We start from the raw sequence: 26,892 nt of genomic DNA, 5'->3' as shown, positions 1-26,892 counted from the left end.
GTTTTTTGTATAAAAACTTAATTGGTAATGAACGAGTATGATTTCATTTCTTCCTCGTGTTATAAGAATCTGATTAATGTGGCTATTTAAATTTTATGTTTTTATAAAGTTTCTATAGTACATTATTGTGTCAAAGATGTTCTGTCCATAAACTGTAAAATTTGTTGATTTATGAATGCTTCTTAACTGAAACTGTGAATAAATTTAAATTTAGCGCCATTAGGTAAATGATGGAAACTTCTCACGTTTCTGGAAAGCTATGGAGGACACCAAAACGCGAGGGCGCGTAACGATCAAATTTTATTTATAACGTCATAGTTCAAACTTCCGATAGCAGGCCTTCTTTTCAGGTAGTATTGACGGTTGTTGTTTGTAGACATTAGGTATCAGCTGGTTGGTTGGATTAGTATGAATGACGTAACAAACTTTTGAAGATTGGGCATTAGTGTTTTTCTTCGTACATTTGAAAGAATTTAGTTTTAAACTCAATATTGTACAGTCTTAAAATCAGTCTTGTCACTTTTTTAGTGTAGTGTAGAGGTGTTACGTGTTGTTTCGTTTTACTGTCAACAGTGTTTTAACCAATTTCAAAATGTAAGTAAAATATTTTGTTTGTTATTTATAAACCACTTTACGACTATGGTCTTCTTCTGTTATACTATAATGCATATTGTTTATAATATATATTGTACCAGATGACTGTATGAGCGTTTATAGGGATTATCAAATATTAATGGATTCTTATGGTTTACTAGCTTGCTTTTTGAAATCTATAATAAATCTTGAACTTTACAATAAAAAATGATATACTAAATTATTATTTAGGTATTTTCTTGTAAAGAACGAGAAAGTCGAAAGCCTACATAAATATCAATCATAAAAATAATTAAATTTTTTTGTTACATTAGCAAACAGGGATAGACTTTACAATAAGCAGCCTACAACAATCTTTATTCGATTGCTATTGTCAAATGGTTTGATTGTTTTTATCCAAAGGAATAATTCGATATTACAATTGATTTAACTTAACATATGATTTCAACTTATTAGTTACAGTAATTTTAATGTAAACAATAAGAAGTAACTAATATTTTGAGACTGAAAATAGCGATGAATATGAGGTAAATATTATGTGAAATATTTCTCACAAGTGATGATATTTGTTTAAGTTGCTTCAATATGTGGGTTTGGCTCCTGGTAAACATGGGGAGAATTCTTTCCTCCAATTCATAAAAAGCGGTTACTCATTGATATCAAACTGGGAAATTTATAAATATTTTAAAGTTTCTTTGATATCTAAGTCTAGGTTTTGTTGTTTTGTAATGTTATTGTTAAAAAATATTTTTAAAATTGTAATATACAGGATTCTTCTTGTTACATTAATTTATTATAACTTATATTTTTGTATTTAAACCAAAATAGGCTTTCTACAAATCTGTTCCTGGTTTCATGTGCTTAACAATGGGATAAGTAAATCAATATTATGTTTATTTTTATGAAAATCTCCTACTACGTCTTCTTTCCCTTTTCAAAATGTCTATATTTGTGTTTATTTTGATATGCCTATCACCCATGTACCCTTTACAACTCTCTTTCCGATTTTTTCTTCATCAACCTATACTAAAACTCCTTCACCATCTAACAATTCTTCATTTTAAAATAAAACCATCTAACCATACCACAAATAAAAATATCTCTACAAAATGATAGCCGATCTGCATTGGTATTTCTGCATGTACTGTTGCCATTAAAACTACATTAATTTAATAAAATGTTATAGTTGGTTTGGTTCCAACTAAAATAGTACATGATTGTTAATACATTCATTAAACCAAATTTAGAGTGTTCAAAAATTCTTCCAAGTGCTTTTTTTGTAATGTCATGTTTGTTGTGACTTTTAATGCAGCAAATCACTATTTGATTTGAAATACTTAATTCTAGTTTTCATCTTCTCATTACAAACTGGATACTGAATTTAAAGTAGCAAGATCATTATCCCATATACATTATATTCTATAGTTTCGATATTGCTAATTAACAGTTGATTTGATTGTGGTGTATGCCTTATTATACTGCAGCCTTATTTTAGAAATTCATAATGTTGTATACATTTTGATGAAGAAACATAAACTGGCAATTTTTACCTATTTGCAGTATTGCTAATAATAAAAATACATTTTCCATGCACCATTAACCAGTTTTAATAAATTGATAATTCACAGCCCTGTTACTATTTTGTTTTATATTTAAAAATACAAAATAAAAAGAAATTTAAAACAATAATGAGAAACTAAAAACATACTTCTGCACTGAAAAACATAGCATATACACAATGAAACTTGTTTTTAAATGTTAACTAATTTAGGCTTGATACATAAAACTAGCAAATCAGCTACTAAATAAACCTCCTGTTGAACTTAGGAGGCCACTTTTGCTACCAATAATAACATGAAAGAGTTAAGTAGGGCTGAAAGCGTCTTTTCCTCTCCCCTCTCTACCATCGACATCCAATCTTTTCTTTCAGATGTATTGCATGGAACAGAACGTGCTGATATTGATATTTTCTTCAATCTCTCACCTTCTATGGTGTGTATAACATGTTTTGTGTAGTGCATTTGTATTTTGAAGTCATATGGTTTGTGATTCTTCACACAGCAATGATTCCAGTCTTAGAATATTAGTGTTCTTTGTTTGTAACATTTAATGAACGATGGTGTTTTCAACCAAAGGTGGAGTTTTAATGCTTCGAAGTGAATAAAATCTGTGGTCTTGTAGTTTAGTTATTAAAAGCATTGAGTAGTGTTGCCCAAAGACACTTTTAATGGGATAAAACATCGGTTTGTTAACTAATTTTGTAATATTAATTAAATAGTAATTTAATTAATACTATTTTGTGCATAGTTATAATAAAATATAATCATGTATTACCAATTAATTTTTTTAATAATAAATCATGAGACATTAAATAATAATTAAAAATTTGGTTGATTACTTGATATGATTAACATAGTGTTAATCTTCCAGTGACAGAATATGTAGTGGAGAATTATACATTAATTTACTATTATAACTTAGGAGGTAATTATTTTCTAAAATGGAAGAGAGGAATAAAAAAATTCAAAAACATTACAGACTAATAGACAATAGACAATTTCTTTATTCCAATTTCATCAAGAAATGCAATAGCGTTGGATTTTAAAATAAAAATGGATCCTAACAGTACACAATAAACAACAAATTACAATGTTGCAAAGTACTAAGTCAGCTTTAGTCGATGGTCTTGTGCTTGTGCAGTCCATTAGATAAGTCATTGGTTCTAGCAACGATTGAAAAATTCATCCAAGCTGTAGACTGGTTCTTCAATTTACCAGTTACGCAGCTTCTTTTCAGTTGCATCCTCTCCTCTCTTGATTTCAGCAGGCAGCAGATTAAAAAACCTAGCTCCTGCATAAGACGGCTTCTTAACATAAAGTGCCATCCTATACATTGGTAAGGTGTAGGCTTGGGTATTTCTAGTATTGTGTTCGTGGAAATCTCCGAGTCTCTTTAAGTTCTGAATCGAAGCATGAAGGATGACTTCGAAAATGTAGATCCCTAATGTTGTAAGGATCTTGAGGTCCTCGAACACTTATCTGCAGCTTTCACCTGGAAGCAACCCCATCATAGCTCTAAGTACATGATTTTGTAGGACGAGAACTCTCTGAAGATTATTACTTGTAGAACCGCCCCACGGCACTACACCATATATGAGGTGGCTCTCAAATAGATCATAGTAGGTTGTAATTGTAGCTTTGTCAGTACTAGTGACCTTAATCCATTTTAATACGAAAATTGCCATGTTGAGTTTTTGGCACAGCAAGTCAACATGGGAATTCCGGGAGAGGCAGTCGTCCAGAATCACTCCAAGGTAATATTTAATGTAATGAGTAAATAAAAATATTTTAAACTGATGAAAAATTGCAAATGCTTTATAGATAATTATAACATTTTTGGTCAAAATAGTATGATTTAAAGTTACATTACAATGTTAGATGTTAATTTTTTTTTATTGTATTGGTTTAGAATTGAACTAGGTTTATGTTTTATGTTTATCAAATTGTTATTTTAGCATTGTATATTGTAGGCTTAAAATTTTGTTGGTGATTTTGAAAATATGACTCTTTAATGCACTTTGAATTTCAGGAGTGAAACCAACTATACTTTAGATGGACAGTTAGAAAGTAGAATTGGCAGTGATCCAGATCTGTATGAAAATCCAGTGGAGATCAGTGAAGGCAATCATTCGAATTTGAGAAATCCTTTTGATACAAGTGATGATGTTGAAACTTCTGGCACTGATGAGGTAACTGATGCAACTGATGGTAACTCATTGCATTACAACTTGAAGTACTCTAGTATGTTGTTAAACACAGATTAAATAACAGAGATGAGACTAGACTAATTTTTTGTGTACATGTGTTTGGTAAATACTGTAAAATTACTATTTTATTACCCATCCTGAATATCCTGTCATCCGGGAAACAGACCAAAGATCCATTGGTCCAATGAAAGGTTTATTCACATCGCGATCTTTCACAACTGCTGTCATGTACACATCAGGCTTTCGTAAAGCGCGTTGTGTACCTAATAGGGCATACGTTGCTCTGCTTTCCCGTATTGCATTTTTATTGTTTGTATGTCTTGGTGGTTTGTTAAATTTGATCCTGTGCTTAAATAAATATCTCAGACTATCATGTACCCTATCTTAATTTTTAAGGTAAATTAATTTTTTTAGGTACCTCTTGAAGTACACTGAGTAAAATTGAAAAAACACATTGAAATAATCTTTTTTGTGTGAAATTATGAAGCCTACATTCCTTTCTTATTATACTTAGTTGTTTAACATAAAAAAACCAGATTACGGTCTTTTGCTATTACTATTGAAAAATTCAACAGCAAATAAAGATATCTGGAAAGAAGTCGTCATCATGAACGTGTTAACTGAAATATTGCAGATGTGCTGATTGGCAGCAAAGTTTGTATTGAGACAAAAATGTACCAAGGATACAAAAAATACTGAGTTCAGGTTTTTTTAGAACTTCTTGAAATAGCAAATGTTTTAATAACAAATACAGTGATTATGAAATTATTTATAGTAATTATATTTTGATGATATAAGTAGTTTATCATATTAAAGCACCCAGAGCTTTTGGAATAAAATATGCACCGCTTATGTAATATTTATAGACCTATTAATTGTCGAGTAATAAGTGTTGTAAGATACAAAGATTTTAGATTATTTAAAAATATGAAAAATTTTGTGTATTAATACAACAAATCAGCTTTCTACAGACAATCTTGCTATGGTTCACACGCTGCACTAAGAGAACGGTGAACTGGATCTAAACTCAACATTTCTCATCAAATTAGTGTCACATCTGCAACATTTTATTTTATTAGAAACTGATGAATATTGCAAATGCGATGATGGTCAGATGTCGCCGGATAGCTATTTCATTTAGAAACAGTTATGATCTTAGTAATGAAGGTAGTGATAGTATTGTATAGTCAATGAATCAATATAACAATTTGTATAGGGGAGAGTCCGCTGGTATCGGCCACCTTAGCGTTTTTCAAAATTAATAACTTAATATTTATGTTATCTACTTTTTTTAAATGTTTTATAAAACTTTTACTTGTTACTTAAATAACACATAACGGGATTTTTACCAAGACAATAAATATAAAACTGGCAATTCATTTTTCATAGATCTTGTATTTCCTATGATTTAAAATGCGTCTGGTGGTATCGGACATTGGTTGTCTGGTGGTATTCGGACGAGGATTCTTTAAGAATGCACACATGAAATAATTTTTTAAACACATTTTATTACATAATCTGTATCTTGTATGAAAAATTAAGAAAAATTACAGAAATTAGACTGCCTAATTTTGGCTAACAAAAAGAGTAAACAGAATAATGAATGTTCATTTCTTATTCTTACATGTGTCACATATGTAAAATAGGTCACTTCCCTCAAGATCAGCGCAGTTTTCGTGAGCCCATCCTTTGCAAGTACTGCACTGAATCCAGTCTTCATTGAAATATTTTCACCACAAATAATGCAGTTTGTGTCACTGTTTTCTGTTGTCGTTCCTAGAGACCCCCATCAAAATTTAAAGTTCGCTTGGTTGACACAACTTTTGGCGTTTCTTCAAGAACTCTAACCTTTCTTTACAATATTTCTTCCGATCAGTAGTCGTTTTCCTTTTTTGTTTTTATCGTTTTAAAATAATTTTTTCTTCCTTTTTCCTTTTCCTCTCTTCTGCTTGCATCTTTTTTTCTTCGACTAATGCTCGGCGTGTTTCAATTTGAGGACTTGTAAGGTGATGAGGTAAGAATTTCACTTTTTTCAGCTCTTCCTTTTCTAATCTTAAACTTTGAATTTGAGCTGCTGGGGAGAGGTGAGATAGCTTCCAAGACATTGGGTGACTTGGCTGATGTGCCAGGAACACTTAAATCTAGAAAACTAGACTGTTCGGGTTGGCACAAGGATTTTGATGTTTCTGGTCCGGAAAGCATTCTCTGGTTGGCTATCCGTATCCATCTGAGAGAACAATGAAGCCTGAAAATCCAGATCGGTAAATATGTTAGGGTTTAATGGACTTATTCCTGTACAGGCAAAACCCTGATTTTGCCAGTTCCATTCGGCATATTTTCAAGAACGCTTCATTTACTAAGCCAGCAATGTCTTTGAGAGCTATTTTCATCAAAGGATACCTTCTCATCCACAAAGAACATGCTTCGTTTATATGCATTTTTGAAAGGCTTCATGATGGCCCTGTCTAACGGTTGCAGTTTTGGTGTGATGTGTGTGGAGGAAGGCTAATCATGTGAATATGATGTTCTTTAGCAAGTACAATGACATCTAAATCTTTTGTGGCTACCATGGCCATCTACAATTAACAGGATAGGACTTTTCTCATCTGATTTGACTCGTTCCTGAAATAAGGTTAACCATTTCAAGAACCCATCCTTAGTTATCCAGCCATTTGGTTGTCCATCAAAAATACTACCTAGTGGAGCATCCTTCTTAAGCTCAACATCAATTCTTTGTCTTGGCAATACAAATAATGGGGGGAATAAATTGATCGCCAGCTGCATTGATACACAGTAAGATTGTGACATTCCGACCTCTTCCGCAGTTGTCAATTTACCTACTTGTTTTTTACCTTTAGACGAAATAACTTTAAGCCTGTTTGTATGTACAACAGAAACGCCAGTTTCGTCGGCGTTAAATATTCTGGATGGTGGGAAAGTATATTTAGTCATCAATTCAGTTAGCTTGTCAAAAAATCTTGACACTTGTTCCTTGTTAAAAAACCTACAGCACGTTGTAAGCTTGTAGATTGAGCTGTTCTTAAGCTTACATCTTTCATATTTAGTCATAAAATCGTAATAAAATGCTTTCCCTGCCATTTTTGTAGATTTGTTGAAACGATGCTTGACTTTTAAAACTTCGGCAAACTGATACGCAAGTTTCATAAATTCAGTTCTGTTTAAGTGGCATGAGCTGGGCATCTAATTTTTTACAATGTTCATAACAACATACGCTCTTGTTCTTCAATAAAAGTACGCTGAAAAGTACCTTTATTATCTGTATTAGGTTTTAGTACGGCTTCCTGTCCACGTTTTAAGTTTTTGAGTCTATCTGATAAAGAACTTTTGGGTACACAGTATCTTTGACTAGACTCTCTAATTAATTTTTCTCCCTTTAACACGCTCCTGCCACAGCAGCTTTCATGCTTTCTTCAGTCCACTTACCCCGTATCTTCCCCATTGCACCTGTGAAATGATACATAAGATGTATTGGCATTATTAAGAAAACGTTTTAGTGTCCGATACCACCGGAAATATAGTGTGTCCGATACCACCAGAATGGCATGGTTACAAAAAAACGACGATATACCTAACCTTGCTTAAAATAGATCTTTAAGCTACTTGTAGTTTGAATAAGTAATAGACAATAGTTGTAATTAATATATGTGATAGATAGATATACTTACATTCGTAAGTGGTTACAGATGTGTAAAGTTAACTCGATACAGCGCCCACTGACCTCACTTACACTTAAAATGAAATAACTCACAGACACGGAACAGAAAACCATCCAAGATGGCGAGTAGACTGGTTCCTCCTCTAGAGGGAATGCACAAACACTATTGACAAGTGCTGAACTCACCGCGGCAATTATTGAGAATCACAAACTGTCCGATACCAGCGGACTCTCCCCTATCAAGTTTAACTTTTATCAGATATTCAACCTGTCTTTTCATTAACAGTAATATCGAGCAAGAAAAAATTATGCAATCATTTTTCAGTATTATCATTGGTGGTGTTTTGTTGACATTAACAAAAGTAGTTGGTAGATATTTTGTCTACGTTCTTGTTGCAAAGTATTTATATTACGAGGGGTATTAGAAAAATAAGGTTCCCTATGCCGCCGAGACAGAATGCGATATGTTGGGAGAAATCTGGCAACACTGTCTTACTCATCAACTCTCCCTCTCTGTATCCATACCACTCGCGCCTTGCTACGTCCAACAGTGCCGGCCTAGCTGCCTTCGAAGATTGAGCTCCCTGTCATTGTTACCGCCAGATGCGAAATTCGTGCTGTGATATGTTTTTTAAATGCAAAACAGTTTTCGTCTATTGAAATTCATCGTCAGTTAATCAAAGTTTATGGGGAAAACTGCATATCTGTTCAACACGTTCGGAAATGGTGTAGAGAATTCAGTGAAGGCCGCATGGAAATTCTCAATGAAAACCGAAGTGGACGGCCTTCAGTTTCAGATGGAGTTGTTGAAAAAGTTGAGACAATACTGCTTGAAGATCGGAGAATCACCATTCACAGGAACAGTAAACTCTGACAGATATTGCGATACATTAAGAAAAACTGAGACGCACGATCCAGAACCGCCGGAGAGGAAGATTGTCCAGTGGCGTGAGGCTTCTCCATGACAACGCTCGACCTCATGTCTCACGTCAAACTCAAGAACTGCTGACAAATTTTGGCTGGACTATTGTGCCCCATCCCCCCTACAGCCCAGACCTAGCCCCAAGTGATTATCACTTATTCCAAAAATTAAAGGAACACTTGGGGGGCCAACGCTTCAGTACCGATGATGAAGTCAAAGAAGAGGTTACTCAAAGGATTGGCGGCAGAATTCTACACATGGGGATAGAAAAGTTGGAGCATCGTCTAAAAAAGTGTTTGGACAGAAACGGTGATTATGTGGAAAAATAGCTTAACTTTTACTTGTTAAATTGATGTATAACACTAAGTAGAAATATAGAGCTGTTTATTTAAAAAAATCATGGGAACCTTATTTTTCTAATACCCCTCGTATTTTTGGTATTATTTAATTTGTGTAGGAAAGTATTGGAAAGACTTTGGATTTGGCATTAGTGAAGCAAATAAGTGTTGTTTAATTTCCTAAGTAATGATTTTGATCTAACTTAGGTTTTGTATATGTATAAATTCTCAATTTTATGTATGTGTATGTAAAATTACATTATCTATGCACATTTGAAATTAATAGGAATTATTTAGACTGATCTAGTGATAAAAAAATCATGGAAAAATATAACTGTTCCATTAAATACAAGTTACTACAGTAATAAAATGTTCATAAGAAACTCTTCAGGTGACTATTATTGCTATAAGATCTAAAAGTTTATATAATAAATATAACTTCCTGTACATTTTTGGAAACTAGTTTAAATTTTAAACCGTTGATATTTTAGAAATGTAAAAATTAACTTTATATTCATTTATATTTCTATTTATTGATTGATTTCAATTGATTCTGAAGACTTGGTCTCTTCCTAAAAAGTTTTTCTCTCCTACTATTTTCAAAATAGAATTGGAAAATTTATTCTTATTTTAAAATATACTGTACAAAAATGTTATGAAAATATACTGTACAGAATTTTATGAAAAAAATGACAGTGTGTGTATTGGCTATTGTTAAGTATATTTTATAATTTGCACAAGATATACTTGTAAAACCAAGAAAAAATGGCTTGTCAATAGAAATGTTATGTAGTTTACAGTATAAGGGTTAAATATACATGTGTATTTTATTTCAAAAACTCCATGAGGCATTTTTATGGAAAACTACACACATCAGCAAAATATAATCATTGCAAATACATTTTTTGTCAAGAAAACTTTTTATTAAAAACAAATATGAATTATAATATAAAATTTGCAATCATGTACAAATCCCTAAAACACTTAATTATATAACTTTGTTCCAGATAATTTTGTGTTTATTTTACCGCAAAAGTAAGTTGGCAGCTGCTGCATATTTTGCAGAAACTTCAGAAGTAAGTACTTTAAGTAATTCTTATAGCATAATTGAAGTGTTATGCATATGTGTTATTTCAAACCTGTTGTTAAATATTGTTCTAAGTGCATTAATGAATCAAGAACACAAAAATATTGTGGTTAAAAATGCTCCAACATAAATTTTTTTATACAATTTGTATATCAACTTCAGGGAATTAATGTTGTACAGTTTTAGTAGCATGTTGTATTTTACTTCACTAATTGAAATTAATTTTTAGAGATAAATTGGAGTTTTGTGAATGGGTACTGAATCAAATGCATGCAATGTGAGGAGTCTTTTTTGATAATTTTCTTTTTTTGAAGCATGGCAATGTTTAAAATTTTATCACTACAACATGTGAAAATCTACACTGAGAAGTAATATATAGACAGCAGTGCTAGTCCAAAGATGCAAAACTGCCGGTAGTAATGAAGATTATTAGTCCCAATATCATTTTAATTACACTGAATATGATATATCAGTTGTTTGGAAAGTGCATTTCTTGTTTTACCAAACTAATACACTGAAAGAAACAAGAGAAAGAATATGGACCTTACAAAATGGCACTACTCCCCACTATGTAGCATATGTGTTTCACATGTTTATCCAAGGAGCTGGATTGGGGGAGGCAACCCTATATTTTTCATATATATTGTTGAATAAACCTAATTTTAACCCATTGAATGTATTGAAGATAAGAATGGAGGCTGCACACTTTCCCACCTGACACCCAAAGACTTAAAAAACCAACTTTGATATTACTCTTATTATTTTAGTTCATGAACTAGAGAATATAAAGAAGCAGTAATTTTTGCTGTCATTTTAATTGGCAAAGACAAAAATGGTAAATAAAACAAAAAGGTTATTTTAATAAGACTATTGGATTGGTAAAAGACCTATAATGCTATTTAAAATTTTGAGAAAGCACAATTCTTATAGTTTTTGGAAAATCAGGCTTAACATATTAACTTTGGCAAACACATTTTTCCATCACAAACAAGATCATATAGACAGTGAGTATTTTACGAAACACTTACTGGTTCATTTACTTTTTGATATTTCCACTGATTTTATAGTACTGGTAAAATATTTTCTTCCTCTTTATAGACAATGATTTTTATATGCATTCATAGCCAATTCTCTCCCACCTAAAGTACAGAATACCAAAATGATTTATTGCCTAAATGTTCTAAAATTGAGTATGTAAATGATTTTTGACCACCATATTCAAATTTATCACCTATTGTAATGTAAATTAATTTAAATACAAATTCTACAGTGCAAGAAATTAATATTTGATGATAATTAACCACCAACCACTTGTTTGGATTTTTACTATTTTAATTTTTTTTAATTCATTGTTACAAATTTTGAATACGAGCTGAAAAGAAATATGAATCTTTATAAATGTATGAGAAATTATTGTATACTTTTTAATTTGTATTAAATGTTAAATTTGTTTGTACTAATATTTCTTTCTTGTTGTGTTATTTATTAAACATAGAATTATGTATACCTGTGAACAAATAATATACTAATTAATAGATATAAAAGAGCTGGCACACAGATCCTGCCCTATCCATCATTGACAGTCTCCATGTGCTGTTTTTGAAAAGAAATTAAGTGGCGCTGACAGGTCCTGCCTTGCCTTGCCCGGCCCATGTGACTGTATGGCTCATGATGGATAGGTTGTTTGAAAAGTAAAGTTTGATCGATGCTAGACAAATTCTTTCACTCTAGGCATGTGACCTCCGGTTCATTCTAATTTTGTGTATCTTTCTGAAACGTTTATATTGTGTTTTTTTTATTACTGAAAATGAATAGAAAATAACAACTCAAAGCTATAAGGAAGTACTCCTTCCTCTACGATGCTTGAGATAAGAATGACTGTTACCAGCAGATGGCAATAAATGCTTGTTAGGCAGTAATAATGTTTTCGAGTGCAGGCAATTATGGCCCAGGACTGATTTAATTTTGTTATCTTTAAAAGGGGATGAGCGTTAATCAGAGATGGATTGTGCAAATCAGTAATATTGATTTCACCTTATTTAAAACTATATAAATGATTAATTATTTGTAGTGTAGGATACCAACCCATAAATTCTATCTTGGTCTTTAAATGAGAAGAAACCACTCATGTTAACAAAACTCATGAGTTGATCAGTGCAGAAACAGACTTGTGGTTAATAAGACTAATGGTAAATTAAAATATGCAATCTTTTTTGTAAACTGTATTAACTTGAGATTGTGGAATAAAGTATTGCTGCATCGAAAAGAACTTCCTTAATGTGACTTCTTAAAGCTAAAATTTGAAACTTAAAGAAACAATTCAGAATTTTTAAATTTATTATAATGTGCTATTGCAAAAGCTTTATCCTACTGCCAAGGAACAGAACTCTCTTTAGAATTAAAATAGTTTTAAAATTATTCTTTCATGTATAATCCATCCCACGTATGATTTCCACCAATCCCCTGTAAATCACCTGCTCTTTCTGTGATAGTTTCTTCATAAAGCTCATCGTGTTGCTATTGCCTTTAATTATCGCTTCACATGCCTCACTTTTCATATTGATCTTGTGAACATAGACCACTCTCCAGTATGCTAATAAAAACTATCAGTTATTTGTCCAAAGAACATACAGATTGAACATTTTGATCAAAAACAATAAAATACATAAAATTACAACACAAATGCAACTAACATATAACCATGATGACAAGTCAAATATGGATTAGTGGGATTGATGGGCAGGAAAGGGTAAGATCTGTGAGTGGCAGCCATTCAGATATCAATAATTTGTTTTGTCCTCTATGAAATCTTTGATTGTACATAGTTTAAAATTATGAAAAGCTTAAATAACCAGTCAGTTGTAGACAAATATAATAACATTAAAGAATTGTTCCTTGTGATTAATTAAAAAGTTGTGAGTATTGAAAATTAGAATTAGGTTCAGTGTTACTGTGAAACAGATTTAATTTTGATATCTATTATTCTGGGTTACAACTAGTTTCTAGATGATTTTGTAATTGACTTGGCTCTGAGGTGTGATTTCTAAAATTTTCAATAAGTTTAAACTTTTAATGCCGATAAATATTTATTTATTATTTTATTATTGTGCAGAATCATTTTTATTAATTATTTCACCATTCAAAGTCAATAAATTTTGTTGCAGTTGCATTTAATGTATGATATGACAGACTTGGCTCCTGACTTTAGACTGTTGGATATGCTCTTTCTTCAGCTAAAACCAACGTAAGTAGGTTACTTATTTGGTTACTTGTGTGACTAACTGAAGGAATATTGAACTAAAGATATTACATGTAAAGAGATTTTGTAAAACTAGAAGTACAATATAGATCTTTAAACTGCTGTGGTCTTTGGGCTAGAAGTGAATGGCTTTTACCGGAGTAGGTTTCTGAGACATATGTATTCATGAATGTGGCAACAAGGCAGTCTCAGTTTTGGCATTGGAAATATAATTAATTTGAACCAGAAATCCCCTTACACATGGAAAACATGATATAGGAGTCAGATTAAACTCTGATACTCTGAACCATGAACACTAAAATAAAATATACCTAATGTATTCCTACTTCACGTTTCAAAATTGTAATAGGTCTCCATTATATTTCATCATTGCTTTTACAAAGTAGTGTAAGGACTTCAATTTTGAAAATTGAGTGGGAAGCCTTGGGTAACAGCTAGTAACAAACATAGATATAATGAGGCCAAAAAACTTCTACAAAGAGAAGGGAAACTATCATTAGTTCAAGATAAAAGATATTCTTAAGAAGATCCTCTTATAGACATAGACCATGCCTTCTGGAAAAGGTATTGTTTGATTATATAGAATTTGATAGAAAACCTAAAAATAATGTTTGAAAATCTCTCCATAGTTTGAACCATCTCCAATCTGATGGGAATTAAGAAAGTAATGATGCATGTAGATGTGAATTTTATATTTACATCTACATACCTGTACAGGTTTATTTTAACCTACATTCTAGTTAAGTATAAGATTAGATATTTACCTAAGGAAGAGACCAGTTATTTCTTGATTTTGAAAAAGTATTTATATCCCAAAAATCTGTTCTGCGAGCAATGGTTTGTTACAAAGTTTCAACTGTCCATATAGTACACATGCAAGTATGACATTCCAAAAATTGACAAAATATGCCAGTAGAAACGCCACTGTAGCGATCAGTCTGGATTTGATTGTTGGTTTTGAAACAATTTGGTACAAATATGCTAAACTGTTTGGATTGTTTTATTGCAACCAATGAAAATCACAAGTCCTAATCCTTTTCTTTGTGTTTCAATTAATATTAAGTCAACACATTAGTCACCTTCATTTATTGCATGTAATATAAGTGCTTTGTTTGAAGGTTATTTTTTGACGATGGAAGGATTGTGAAGGAAACAGGATTTTTCCGGACATTTGCCATCGTTAAGTGACAAAGCTTGTTTCTGCGCCAGTCATTACTTAACGAGTATGACAGTTTAGTAATTTAATATAAAACTTAAAAATTACATCCAAAGTTTCCACTGGCACATTGCAATCTCAACTGAATCTCTAGTGTATGAAGAGGGTTCAATTCTGGTTGGTTTATACATGTTACTAGAACCTGTACTGGATACAGCGAAAATCAATGTGTCACAAATCTGGACAACCCAATTAATGTCCAGGAGCAGCACATCACTAATCGTAAATGTTGAGATATTGGGATCAAAAGAGCTGGTCATTAGGTCTAGTTTACTGTGAAGGATAAATGTTGGAGTGGATGGGGCTTCCTTAATGTTATAGAAGTTTTCAAGCCTAAACGTGAGGGAGTATTGTTTCTCCTGCCTAATCTGAATGGAAGAGGCTGTAACAGAGCTAGCTTCTCTTCTTCCAAGATGACATGACTGGAAATGGAATCTGTTTAGCATCAGTCAAAATATATAAAACCCTATATAGTCACACAAATATTTATCGGTGATAGTTAACCTTTGGTATATTTTAAGTTGTTATCTACAGATCTTATTCTTATAAACTTAAAAATAGGATCATATTCTTGTAAGTAAATTGAAATAACCCAGCAGGGATCACTTTAGGATGGTTTATACCTTCCAGTTGAACCTACCACTAGACACAGCAATAACCGATGTGTCACTTAAATCTGGACAACCTTATGGATGTCCAGGAGAGGCACAACACTAAATGTTGAGATTCTGGGATGCAAGGGTAATGCGATAGGTCTAGTCTACTGCGGGAGATGGCTGTTGGAGTTGGTGGGGTTCATTCTCTAAGTATCAGAGGTTCTTGCTAGCATCAACAAGGGTTTGCCACCCCTGTCTGCTTTGACTGGAGAGCTGGCCTCCCCTTCTTCCGGGGGGGACATGACTTGAGAGGAGGCACCTCCTACCCCCTATCCTTATCCATCCTGAATATCCTGTCACTCCGGAAGCAGCGTTAAGGTCCTTATAGGACTAGGTGTAATATTATAAGCTTCTTGTCCTAAGAGAACATAAAAAAGAAAGTAAATTGAAAGACTGATAGTATTTTCTGACTCTAGAACAAAGAAAGCAGTGTTAGCCTTACAGGTTGTTGAGAAATAATGGTCGGGAGGATGAATTATTATTGCTGAAAATCTTTTTCAGCCAAGTTGTAACAAGCCCTTCCATATCAGACCCATTCCTTCGCAAGATTCATTCTCTGATGTCAGGTGAAGAAATTCCTATTTCCCCGACAATAGATCCACCTTCATTTTCCAACAAATTTCACTTTATTCCTGCCAAAGAATTCCGTAAGTTGATTTTAATTGTCTATGGCATTTTGTTTGTTTATTTATTAAGTTGAGTAAACCACTGATTTCAAACGTAAATTGTATAAGCTGAATTAAAAATATGTTACTGTGTTATGTTGTAAATTTTAGAAGTATTTTTAAAATATCTAAAAATAATTACATTTATTTTTACATTAATCCTTTTGATACTACACAGTGTGCTGTGTAAACACTAGGTGGCAGTTTCCACCTGACTCAGTCACTGGCCTGTACTGTTAAATTTAAGAAAGAATATAATATAATGCCATAATTTTCCTCAATTCCTTATTGCGATTGCACAAAATATTCTAGATATTGTTTTACCATTTGTACTATAGTCATATAATTTAAATTTTGCAGTAGTCTAAGAGGACAATTAATTAACAAGTATTGTTATTTGATACCTATTCAAAGATGGTTTCCTTTGTTACATTGATTAGTTAGATGAACACCTAACATCAAACAGCTTTGCAAAAAACTAAGCACCAGCATCAATGTAATACGTAGAAGAAAACAAATCAGCAGCAAAGACTCAGCTAAAATTGCTTACTTTTCACATTGTTTTAGTCACATCTCAGATACGGCATAGCTGTGTGGGGAGGTGCCACCAACTGTAACATGGAGAGAGTCCTCAAACAGCAAAAGCGAGCAATAAGATGCCTAGCAGGACTCCAGTTTCAAGAAAGCTGCCGTGAAGCATTCAAACAACTGAAGATCCTCACCATAGTAAACCTCTACATTCAAGAAGTGATCCTGCATGTTGTCAACTCAGGACAAACCAGAAACAGAGACTTCCACCAGCATCACACTCGTAATGCTTTAAACTTTACTCTTCCAATCCACCACCTGAGTCTCTCTCTGAAAAGAAGCTGTCATACAAGGGAGGGGGTATGGAATAAATCTTTACTTCAATAAAATTCCAGAACCTCTAAGAAAAGAACCACCAAAACGTCTTAAAAATGCACTGACCAACTGGTTACAAGAAAGACCATTTTATTCAGAAAATGAATTATTAAATAATTTAATTTAATTAGAAACATGATATGTACTATATGACGCAATGTACTATTCTCAACTGAATATGTCAATAAAGAATTTGTCTATTGTCTATAGTTAATATATAACAGTTAACAGTTAATATTGATATCAACAAAACATTGTTACAAGGAGAATACACAACCTTATCAAGTTTTGTTTTAAGTTAGGCACAACTTTTTTAGTTTTATTCTGCCCGTCCTCGTGGGGCACTGATCCGTTTTGTGCAAGGATCTTATAATAATAAAGTCAATACAGTACAAGGTCGACAGTACTGATTAAAAAGTGCTTATTTCTCAGCAGGATATGAACCTGTGCTATTTCTAACTCAGTTACAAAGTTTGACTACTTAGACCATGATGCTACTGGTTCTCCAAAAGTCAAACATATGAGCAGGCAACAAAATATTAGGTATCATATGATGTTTTTAAAGTGTTAGAGCGGAAAGTGTGGCTCTAACCCTCCACAAGTGTACAGTAATGTTTATCCTATCTGTTCAAAAATGTTTACTTTGGTTTGTGGTGTCTTTTCTGTGATAAAATGTTGATGTCAGGATTCACCACCTGTAAGCGGGCAGTACTGGAGCTAAAGCTACCCAGCGAGCCAGAGCATGCTACAGAGGCTGACAGACACAACCATGTGTTGTCTATGATCAATATGAATGCTCCAGTACTAGTGTCAGCAGTCGGTGGGCTGTTATACTTCCTGCAGCGCTCTATCGCCCGCCTCAGCATCACGAACCTGCAAACCCCTGTGCTGAGTATTCACACTCTTTCATTGTAGGTATCAGTGGTGTAACTATCACTTGGCTTTGGAGGGGGGTATACCACATTGGGGAGGGGGTATGGAATAAATCTAAATCTGAATACATTATATAGTCCTAATTCTAAGTAAAACACTTAACTCCTGTATTTCAGACAAATTAGATTGCTGTTATATAGTACTACTCGTATTTAGTTTTTGAGCTCTTCTATCCCCCTCCATTACATACACTAAAATTAAGTAACAAACTACCAAAAATAATCAAGTAAAATAATGGAGTAAAATAAATATAAAAGATAAATATATAGAAAAACCTTAATTGCCAATAAATATTTTAAATATGAATACGATACAAAATATAATTGATCAGAAAGAAGTGTAAAAATACAAGTGTCAGCTGTTTGAAGAGAGGCCAGTAGATAACTAAACTTACCCAAATAAAATTACAGTGAAATTGTACAAGGTCAACACTAGAAAACGCATTATAGATATATACATTAAATTTAAATTAATTGTTACATGATTATTATATTAAAAATAATGCTACCTAAGAATATTTTTTTAACTTTATTATTTTTTAACAACTGGTATATATTCCAAATAAGTTGTTCTTTTATAAATTTCATTACTAAAACATTATTATTGTGTGGAAACAAATCTCAGTAAATTATTTATAATGTATGTTTAGGTTAGGAATCTAAAGTTGGAAGAGAATATTTTGGTTTATTGTATTTTGGGTTGTATTATACTTCATTCATTGCATGTTTAATAATAAATTCATATACTTTATCAGTCCTTATACTTTATTAGGCACTGTCATAAAAAATATAACTTTTAAAACGTTTATTCATTGTTTAAAGTTGTTATTGATAATAGAAGGTTTGAAACGATAACATGATTTTGGACATTTGCTATTGTTATAACAACATTTTATAACATATTTGTTACAAAAGGTATAACACAACATTTTTAAGATAGATTCCAATCCTCAAAACGTTGTGTTATACCTTTTGTTACATATAATGATGGCAAATATTTTGAAATCTTGTTATAATTTTAAAATTAACTGCTTTTTGTGTTCTGGAACCCAGAGGGAAAATTTATTGTTTTGTTTCATGCCATTGAGGGTCTATTTAGAGTTCCACATCATATCACATCTAATGACAAACAAATTCAGTACTCTGGTTGCTTTCAGACAAAAAAACCATGTCCTGTTATCTGTAGTTTCATATTATGTAATACTATGCATCATTTTATATACGTAGGACTTTTAAAACGAATATAACTTGTCATTCCTAGAGTCGCATATAAGTTAGAAATTTTGTGCATAGTAGTGAGTGTATTTGTCTCATAAAACCCTTTTTACAATAAACTTATATTATTTCCCACATTATTACTGTAATCAAATTTCCTTAAAAATATATTTATAATATTATTCAGTTGGAAAAGGCGTAAATACCTTGAGATTAATTTTCTATGAAAAATGCACCCTGTATTTTACCACTTTGAGCATTTAATCTTACAATTGTTACTACCACCTGGTGTAAGGGACCTGTATGAAAATGTTTTCAATGGTATCATATACCCTTTAAATTATTTTTTGGGCTAAATTGTTTAGGATTTTACATAAATAATCTTTAATTTAGACAGCTCCCAGTTTCATTTATGATGATTATGTTTGGAGTGATTTATTGATAAAAGTAATTTAACTTTGTAGGAAGAACCTAGTTTGGATAGATGAAGAGACAATCCGTGCCCTGCAGATATTCGCTCCTATGGCTCACCCGTCTTCTTACAAGTGGTTTCCTGGAGCTAGTAAGGAAGGCCTTAGTGTGTTCTCATTACTCAACAGGTGCCATTCTACGGCCGGTGCCAAATACATGAGGTAAAAATTCATTATAAATTAAAATTGATATTGATTATAAAAATAAATGTTGTTTTACATTACATGTAAGAATAACTAGTCAACTACCTGAAAGTTCCATGGTTTTGGTTATTTAAAAAATTGTTATTCCTTAATTGTGAAAATTATGTAACAAGAGACTTTTTTTAAGTAGAAGTTGTTTTTTTATTCAGGCAATGGCATGTGCATCACATTCCAGCATAATTTGCAAACAGAGACACATAAATTGCAATTCTGTAAACTATATGCTTTATTGTTGTCCTTAAAATGTTCAAGAATATTAAAACATCCATCAAATGGGGAATACAGTCAGTGATATCTTGTGGAATGTAAGAAATGTGTAGTCTGCAGACATTTATCGTCAGCTTTGTTATCTTAATAATGCACTGAGTGAAGGTGAAGTGTGAAAATAGATTAGAAGGTTCAAGTACAAATCCATGGAATTATTTCTAACAGTAAAACACGCTCAGTTCGACTGTATGTAGTCACGAAAGATTTAGTAAATGTAATTAAAACAAAAATTTGTGAGAACAGAAGATTCATGATAACTTTCCTTGTGGAATTTCTTCTCAAGTCCAGTCCAACCAAGATATATTTATGCCGGAAAATCTAATTTTGAGAAAATTGTGTTTTCTGTAGTAACCTAAATTCCTCAATGATATCCAGGAACAAAGAGGTTGGACAGTTCCTTGACCTTCTTGACTTGTTATGACAAAATAGGAGATGACATGTTGTATCAAATTGCACATTCAATGAAACATGGGTTGGATAATATTTAATCACTTACAATAAAGCCTCGACCTTGCTCCTAATGATTTATCTATTTTTGCACCTGAAACATCATCTTGGGAGAAAGCACACAAAGTGACAATGAAGAAGTGAAAACCACTTTGCACTACTGACAGTCAGAACAGGTAGAACACTTTTTTAAGATATATTTCAAAACATAGTTTTAAGGTTTAAGTGTCTAAATAGGCACAGCAACTATGTAGAAAATAAATAAAAGTAAGTAGAATCTAAATGTAAAAGTTTTGAAAAATGTTTGGTTTTAACTTAAATGACAAACTTTTTTATGTTTTGTGTTCAGTATAAAATTAATGTTTGAGATCTGTATCAATCTGTCTCTTTCAATTTAAAACACTAAGTTTGTAAACATAATTAGTTATTAAAATACACATAATTTATCAATTATAACTTTATTAATTCATTTACTTTTATATGCTATTATTATTTTGTTTGATTTCTTAATTAACCCTTTCAGTGCTAATATCTTGGGAAATGGAAATTTTAAGAACATGCATATAGTGCCGAAGTCTGGATCACTAGACGTCACCTAGAAAAAAGCATTGAAATAATGCATAAAAAGAAATCAGAAATTTTCAGTTTTTAAAATATTCTAATGATGGCATTTATCTGGTCATTAATTAAATAAGAAAATAAAAGAGACTATTTAAAAATTATACTATTCATAAATTTGGTGATAATTTCATAAGAACTGGTGGACATTTTATGCAAGATAAAGTTTTATTTGTAATTTATATTTTTTGTTTCTTTTCATGTGGGATTTATGATTCAGTGCTATGCCTGAAGATTTTGAAGTGAAAAAATCAATGTAAAATTTATATTTAATGTTTGTTGTTCATTAATTTTCATTTTTAGGCTATCTTACAGTTTAAATAATTTTAGTACAAATATTGTTTGAACTAAACAAATGATGATGTATGGAATTTGTCTGTTAATAACAAATATTCATTCTAAAATGATTCTAAATGGTTTGCTGAACTGAAAATGGAACAGCACTTTTTGGTAATAATGCTCAAAAATCCCTCAAAAACTTTTACGTTTTACTAAAATAAAAAAATATGTGGTGTTAACTAGTGTTAATGTTTATATGAATTGAGAAAAATATGTTTGATCTTACCAGTCTCACATTTTACCAGTAAATATATATAATATTCTAAAAATGTGACTAGGTGTTTGAATCATCATCTATCAATAATTATTTCCATTTCATGTTTGAAAGTACTGATATTGCTTTCTCTTTAAATAATTCAACAAAAAATTAATCAACCATCCAATTTAGCCTCTTGGTGTTATATATTATAATGTATTTCTAAATGTTTACCTGGGTTTTTACATCAGTGGCAGTTTATCACATTTAACATTGATACAAGTTTATAAAACAATTTGATTGCCATTGAAGTAAATATACAGTTAAATATTTATGAGACAAAAGATTTGGGAGGTAAAAAGAAGTCTTTAATAAGAATTTTCATATTGCAAAAATTTAGTGCAAGAGATAAACGTTTAATAACATGTCTCCACAGTGTTTATGAATCAAATTAAATACTACAACTAAACAGTGATATAGATGCTTTGATAAATATTAACATAAACTTTGCTGTCTCTATAGCTCAGTAGCGTTGTGTAAATGTTAAGAATTCTTTCATTGTATTAATCATATAAATCTATCTGGATATACTAAATTTTGTATTTTACATAGAAACAATTAATTATGTTTTATGTTATATTCAAGAACATTGTTTCCAGAGTAATGTTCTCACAGCCTATATCTGACATGGACGTACTTAATGCCAGACATCAGCTGACAATGTTCTGTCTTAAACCAACCAATGAGCAGGTGGTCAATTTCTTGGTTGACTCCATTGTACTTTTTGTTTCCAGAGTGAAGTTCTCAAAGTGTAACGCCAGGCATCTTGGTTGACTCCATTGTACTTTTTGTTTCCAGAGTGAAGTTCTCAAAGTGTAACGCCAGGCATCAGCTGATAATGTTCTCTCAAACCAACTAATGAGCAGGTGGTCAAATCCTTGGCTGACTCTATTATACATTTTGTTTTCAGAGTGATGCTCTCACAGCCTACACGTGACATGGATGTACTTAATACTAGACATCAGGTGATAATGTTCTGTCTCAAACCAACCAATGAGCAGGTGGTCAAATCCTTGACTGACTCCATTGTACATGTAAAGACTGTAATGGTTAGTCTAAATCATTAGTACTGTGGTTTTACTTTTCCGTTCAGTCCATTCAAATGCTGAGGAATACCTGAAGTGCTAGAACAATTTTTTATAGTTAATGATATCTTATTTTCTTAAAAACATGTGAAGGCACAATATCATTAAGATGAATTAAGGAGAGTATAGATTGCAAGGATTCACTTGTTACCACCAATTAAATGAATGTAGAACACTTAGGTACATAAATACATATCACTTCATAAAGAAAGTGTCTGATAACAAACACATGTTGCATCAACTACAACCGTCTCTGTTGTAGTTGGTTGTACACATCATATTTCCTGACAGTTCTGAACAAATGTGAACTCTCAACAATTATCAGATGTCGGGTAAAGGAGATTGGAACACGATCTGATATCATTATGTTTAGAGCAATTAAAGATTAATAGATTACATCAAACTAAACCCGAAGACTGAGCATTTTTTTGTATTGGATAGGTCTATTTATAACTATTCTGTGTCAGATTTTCACTTACTGTACTGATACAGAAAACTATATGGTAATTGCTAGTAAATCACATCACAAAATTATAGATTTCTTAAATCAAGGAGTGATTTTTACAATGATTGAGTCTTTATCCCTTCTATTCCAGGGGAATTGAATTAAAAATCATTTTATTCAAAAAGTATTAACAGTGGTATACATTGAATGGTGTCACTAACCTCTTATCTGATTTAAAAAAAAAATATTTTAACTCAATATCTCACAATAGAACACTATACTGTTCAAAATAATCTACAGTTACAAAAGTATTCATAGATCATTAAAAGTTACAAGTGTACACTACAGTGTACACCAGAGAACAATTATATTTAGTGCTTTTTCCTGGTTGTGAGTTCTGGAACTAGTTCAGCCTGTTATCTCTCAACTGTTGTTCAGGATATGATATAGGAACTGTTGTTACAGCTGTCTTTTTTATATTGCAGCTGTTATTTATGAGTGTTTATTTTGAGGTACTTGGAATATTTAAACTCTAGGAAAGTTAACAGTTATGTCCTTATCTATTTCTACCAAGAAGTAAACTTGGTTGATACAACAATCATGACACTAAATACAAAAATAAAATTTAAATATCATATAAACATAACACATAGCACTTTGTGTGCTAGAGTAACAAGAAACAGATAACTTTCAGACAACACATTGCGTCTCCTAAGCTCTCTTGCTGTGCATAAGTCCAGTCTGCTGGACGCAGGCATCACTGCGCACTTGTAACGAGTAGTGATGAGCTTACCTGTTCTTTTGAGTGAGCTGTGATTACTGTTCCTGCTCACTTGTCTGACCTGTGATTCTGCTCTCTGTTCTTTCTGCTCTGACATTGAAAAGAACATTTGATCACTTTAATAGACTGATGTTATTATGAACTGATGTGCTTTTTAAAGTGATAACACGGTATTTGTTGAAACATTAGCTAATGAATGGTAATATAATGTAACGTTTATGTTTTACTATGGAAATTCTTGTGGTTAAGTATTAAAAAAATAGTATGATTCCTAATATTAAAAGTGAATGTTAAAATAGTTTGAATTCTTATAAAACGCTCTAAATTTGTATCTCAATTTTTAAATAGAAGATTTTATAGAAACAATTGATCCATTCTTAAAATGTCATGTTTTTTTGAAATGAAATATGTTTATTGTCATTAATCAACAATAGTTGCAATAGACATAGTCAAACTTGTAAGCCTTAGTGTAGCCTTCCTTAATCTTAGATATTAAAGGTTACATGTCAAATTATATGGGTCAAATAGAATACATCTATAGTCAACAAAAGTGAATAAGATATGGTAAATCTACATTTAAAATGTATAACAATAAGTGTAATAAGTTAAAAACATATAAATGAATAAAACCTATAAATAAATTAAACACACAAATAAATACAAAGATTCAAGTAAAAAACACATATTTACATAATATCTTGGATTAAAATTTTATAGAATAGAAATTCCCATTTTCAAATTCAGCTACACTATAAAATGCTTGATTAATCAGCCAATTTTTAATTTTTGTTTTAAAAGCGTTAATTGGAAGATTTCTAATATTCAAGGGCAATTTATTAAAAAGTTTTATACAAACAAAGCTAAAAGACTTTTGGGTTTTACTCAGTCTAGCATATCTTACATCCAATAGATCTTGACCTCTGGTATTGTAACAATGGATTGAACCTCTAGAAACAAAACTATTTAAGTTTTCCTTGACATGGGTGAGACTGTAGAAGATAAATAGACTAGGTAATGTGAGTATTTTAAGCTCAGGAAATATAGTTCGACATGAATCTCTATCCCCCAGACCTTTTATACACCTGACCACTTTTTTTTGCCACGTGAAAACTTCTTGAGCTCCACTGGAATTACCCCAAAGAGTAATACCATAAAGTAAACGTGAATGAAAAAATGCATAATAAGCTTGGGTCACTAAATCTAAATGAGTACACATTTTTAATTTACGGATCAGAAATAAAACTCTAGAAAGGCAAGTACATAAATGCTTTGTATGAATGTCCCACATCAATTTAGAATCCAAATTAATTCCAAGAAGTTTAACTGTCTCATGAAGAGTAGATTTACTTAAACTAAAGATGATTTCTTCAGTTTTATCATTATTTAAGATAAGCTTATTGGATGAAAACCAAAGATCACAACGCTCCTTCATATAATTAATGACCAATTCATTACGTTCTCGATCAGGACTAGATGTATAAAGTGTGGTGTCATCGGCATAAAGAAGGCACTTTTCTGGAAGAAAATTAGGTATATCATTTACAAAAATTATGAAAAGGAAGGGACCAAGGACAGAGCCCTGTGGAACCCCCCTCGTCACCATCCTCAAGTCCGATCTTTGGTCTCCAAGTTTTACAAATTGTGACCTGTATACCAAATAAGATTTCATAAAAGATAATTCAACATTCTCCATGCCATAGAAATTAAGCTTTTCTAGAAGTTCTTTATGCGGAACAAGGTCAAAAGCTTTACTAAGGTCTAAAAGTAATGTTCTAGTTTCTTCGTTGTGTTCAAAACCCTCCATAACATTGAAAACCAGATTTTCTACCGCCTTAATAGTAGATAATCCTCTTCTAAATCCAAACTGAGCGGAAGTGAGAAAATGGTTTGTTTCAAAATAGGTTTCTAACTGATCCTTAACAATGGACTCTATCAGCTTGGATATTACTGGCACAAGAGCAATCGGACGGTAATTATTTACACTGAGCCTGTCACCTTTTTTGAAAATGGGACTTACAGCTGTTACCTTTAAACAATTGGGGAAAATACCTTCCGAAAAACTCCAGTTATCGTTAAAGGAATGAGCAAAACTAAACCTAACTTCTTGAGAACGTAATTTGAAAGCCCATAAACATCTTCTGCCTTTGAATTACTTAGACTACTTATACATTTATTCACAGTTACACAATCTACAAAGTTAAATTTAAAATACAGTTTAGGATCCTTTACAGGTTTAACAGACTGTAAAATTTCAAGTGGGGTTGCAATTTTATCAATAGGAAAACCTTGTTGGTTGTTATTACCAACATTAACAAAATAATTGTTAAACTCAGTAGCACTGATGGGTAAATTTGGAGTGCTTTGTTTAATTAAACGACCAGTTTCCTTATTGATTATCTTCCAGGCTGCTTTACATTTATTTTGAGATTTCAGAATGAAATCTGCATTAGATTGTTTCTTGGCTTTTACTATTTCTGATCTGTACAATTTTTTTAGCCTAGAATAATATTCCTTATATTTAGAACAGGGTCTAGCTTTGTATTTTTCATGACATATTACAAGAAAAGATTTAATTTTTCCTAAGTACGGAGTGTACCAGTTTTTTTGGGCTACTGAAGGTTTTTCCTTATTTTTACAATTTTTTTTCCTTAAAGGACAACAGTCATTAAACTTAACCACTAAATCGTTAATAAAAAGTTCAAATGCTTCATTTGTATTCTTACAGTATGAGAAAAATGTTTCCCAATCAGA

At 31.8% G+C, this 26,892-nt stretch overlaps 1 protein-coding gene across 1 annotated transcript; it reads left to right on the top strand.

Annotated features, from left to right (window-relative positions):
- Positions 1-243: 243 nt before the first annotated feature.
- Positions 244-22,879, top strand: LOC124373613 (mutS protein homolog 5-like; the record flags this gene model as incomplete). Its single annotated transcript, XM_046831966.1, is given in 8 exon segments — positions 244-594; positions 4,183-4,342; positions 10,304-10,372; positions 13,548-13,627; positions 16,016-16,161; positions 17,768-17,993; positions 19,694-19,861; positions 22,741-22,879. Coding segments are annotated over 8 exon segments (990 nt in total), but the record flags the coding sequence as incomplete, so codon positions are not given.
- Between the last annotated feature and the right edge of the window lie 4,013 nt (positions 22,880-26,892).

Source organism: Homalodisca vitripennis, unplaced genomic scaffold (assembly GCF_021130785.1).
Source record: "Homalodisca vitripennis isolate AUS2020 unplaced genomic scaffold, UT_GWSS_2.1 ScUCBcl_5985;HRSCAF=12986, whole genome shotgun sequence".
Classification (NCBI taxonomy): Eukaryota; Metazoa; Arthropoda; class Insecta; order Hemiptera; family Cicadellidae; genus Homalodisca; species Homalodisca vitripennis.
Note: the sequence above shows the minus strand (reverse complement) of the source record. Positions and strands in the feature narration are given on the sequence as shown.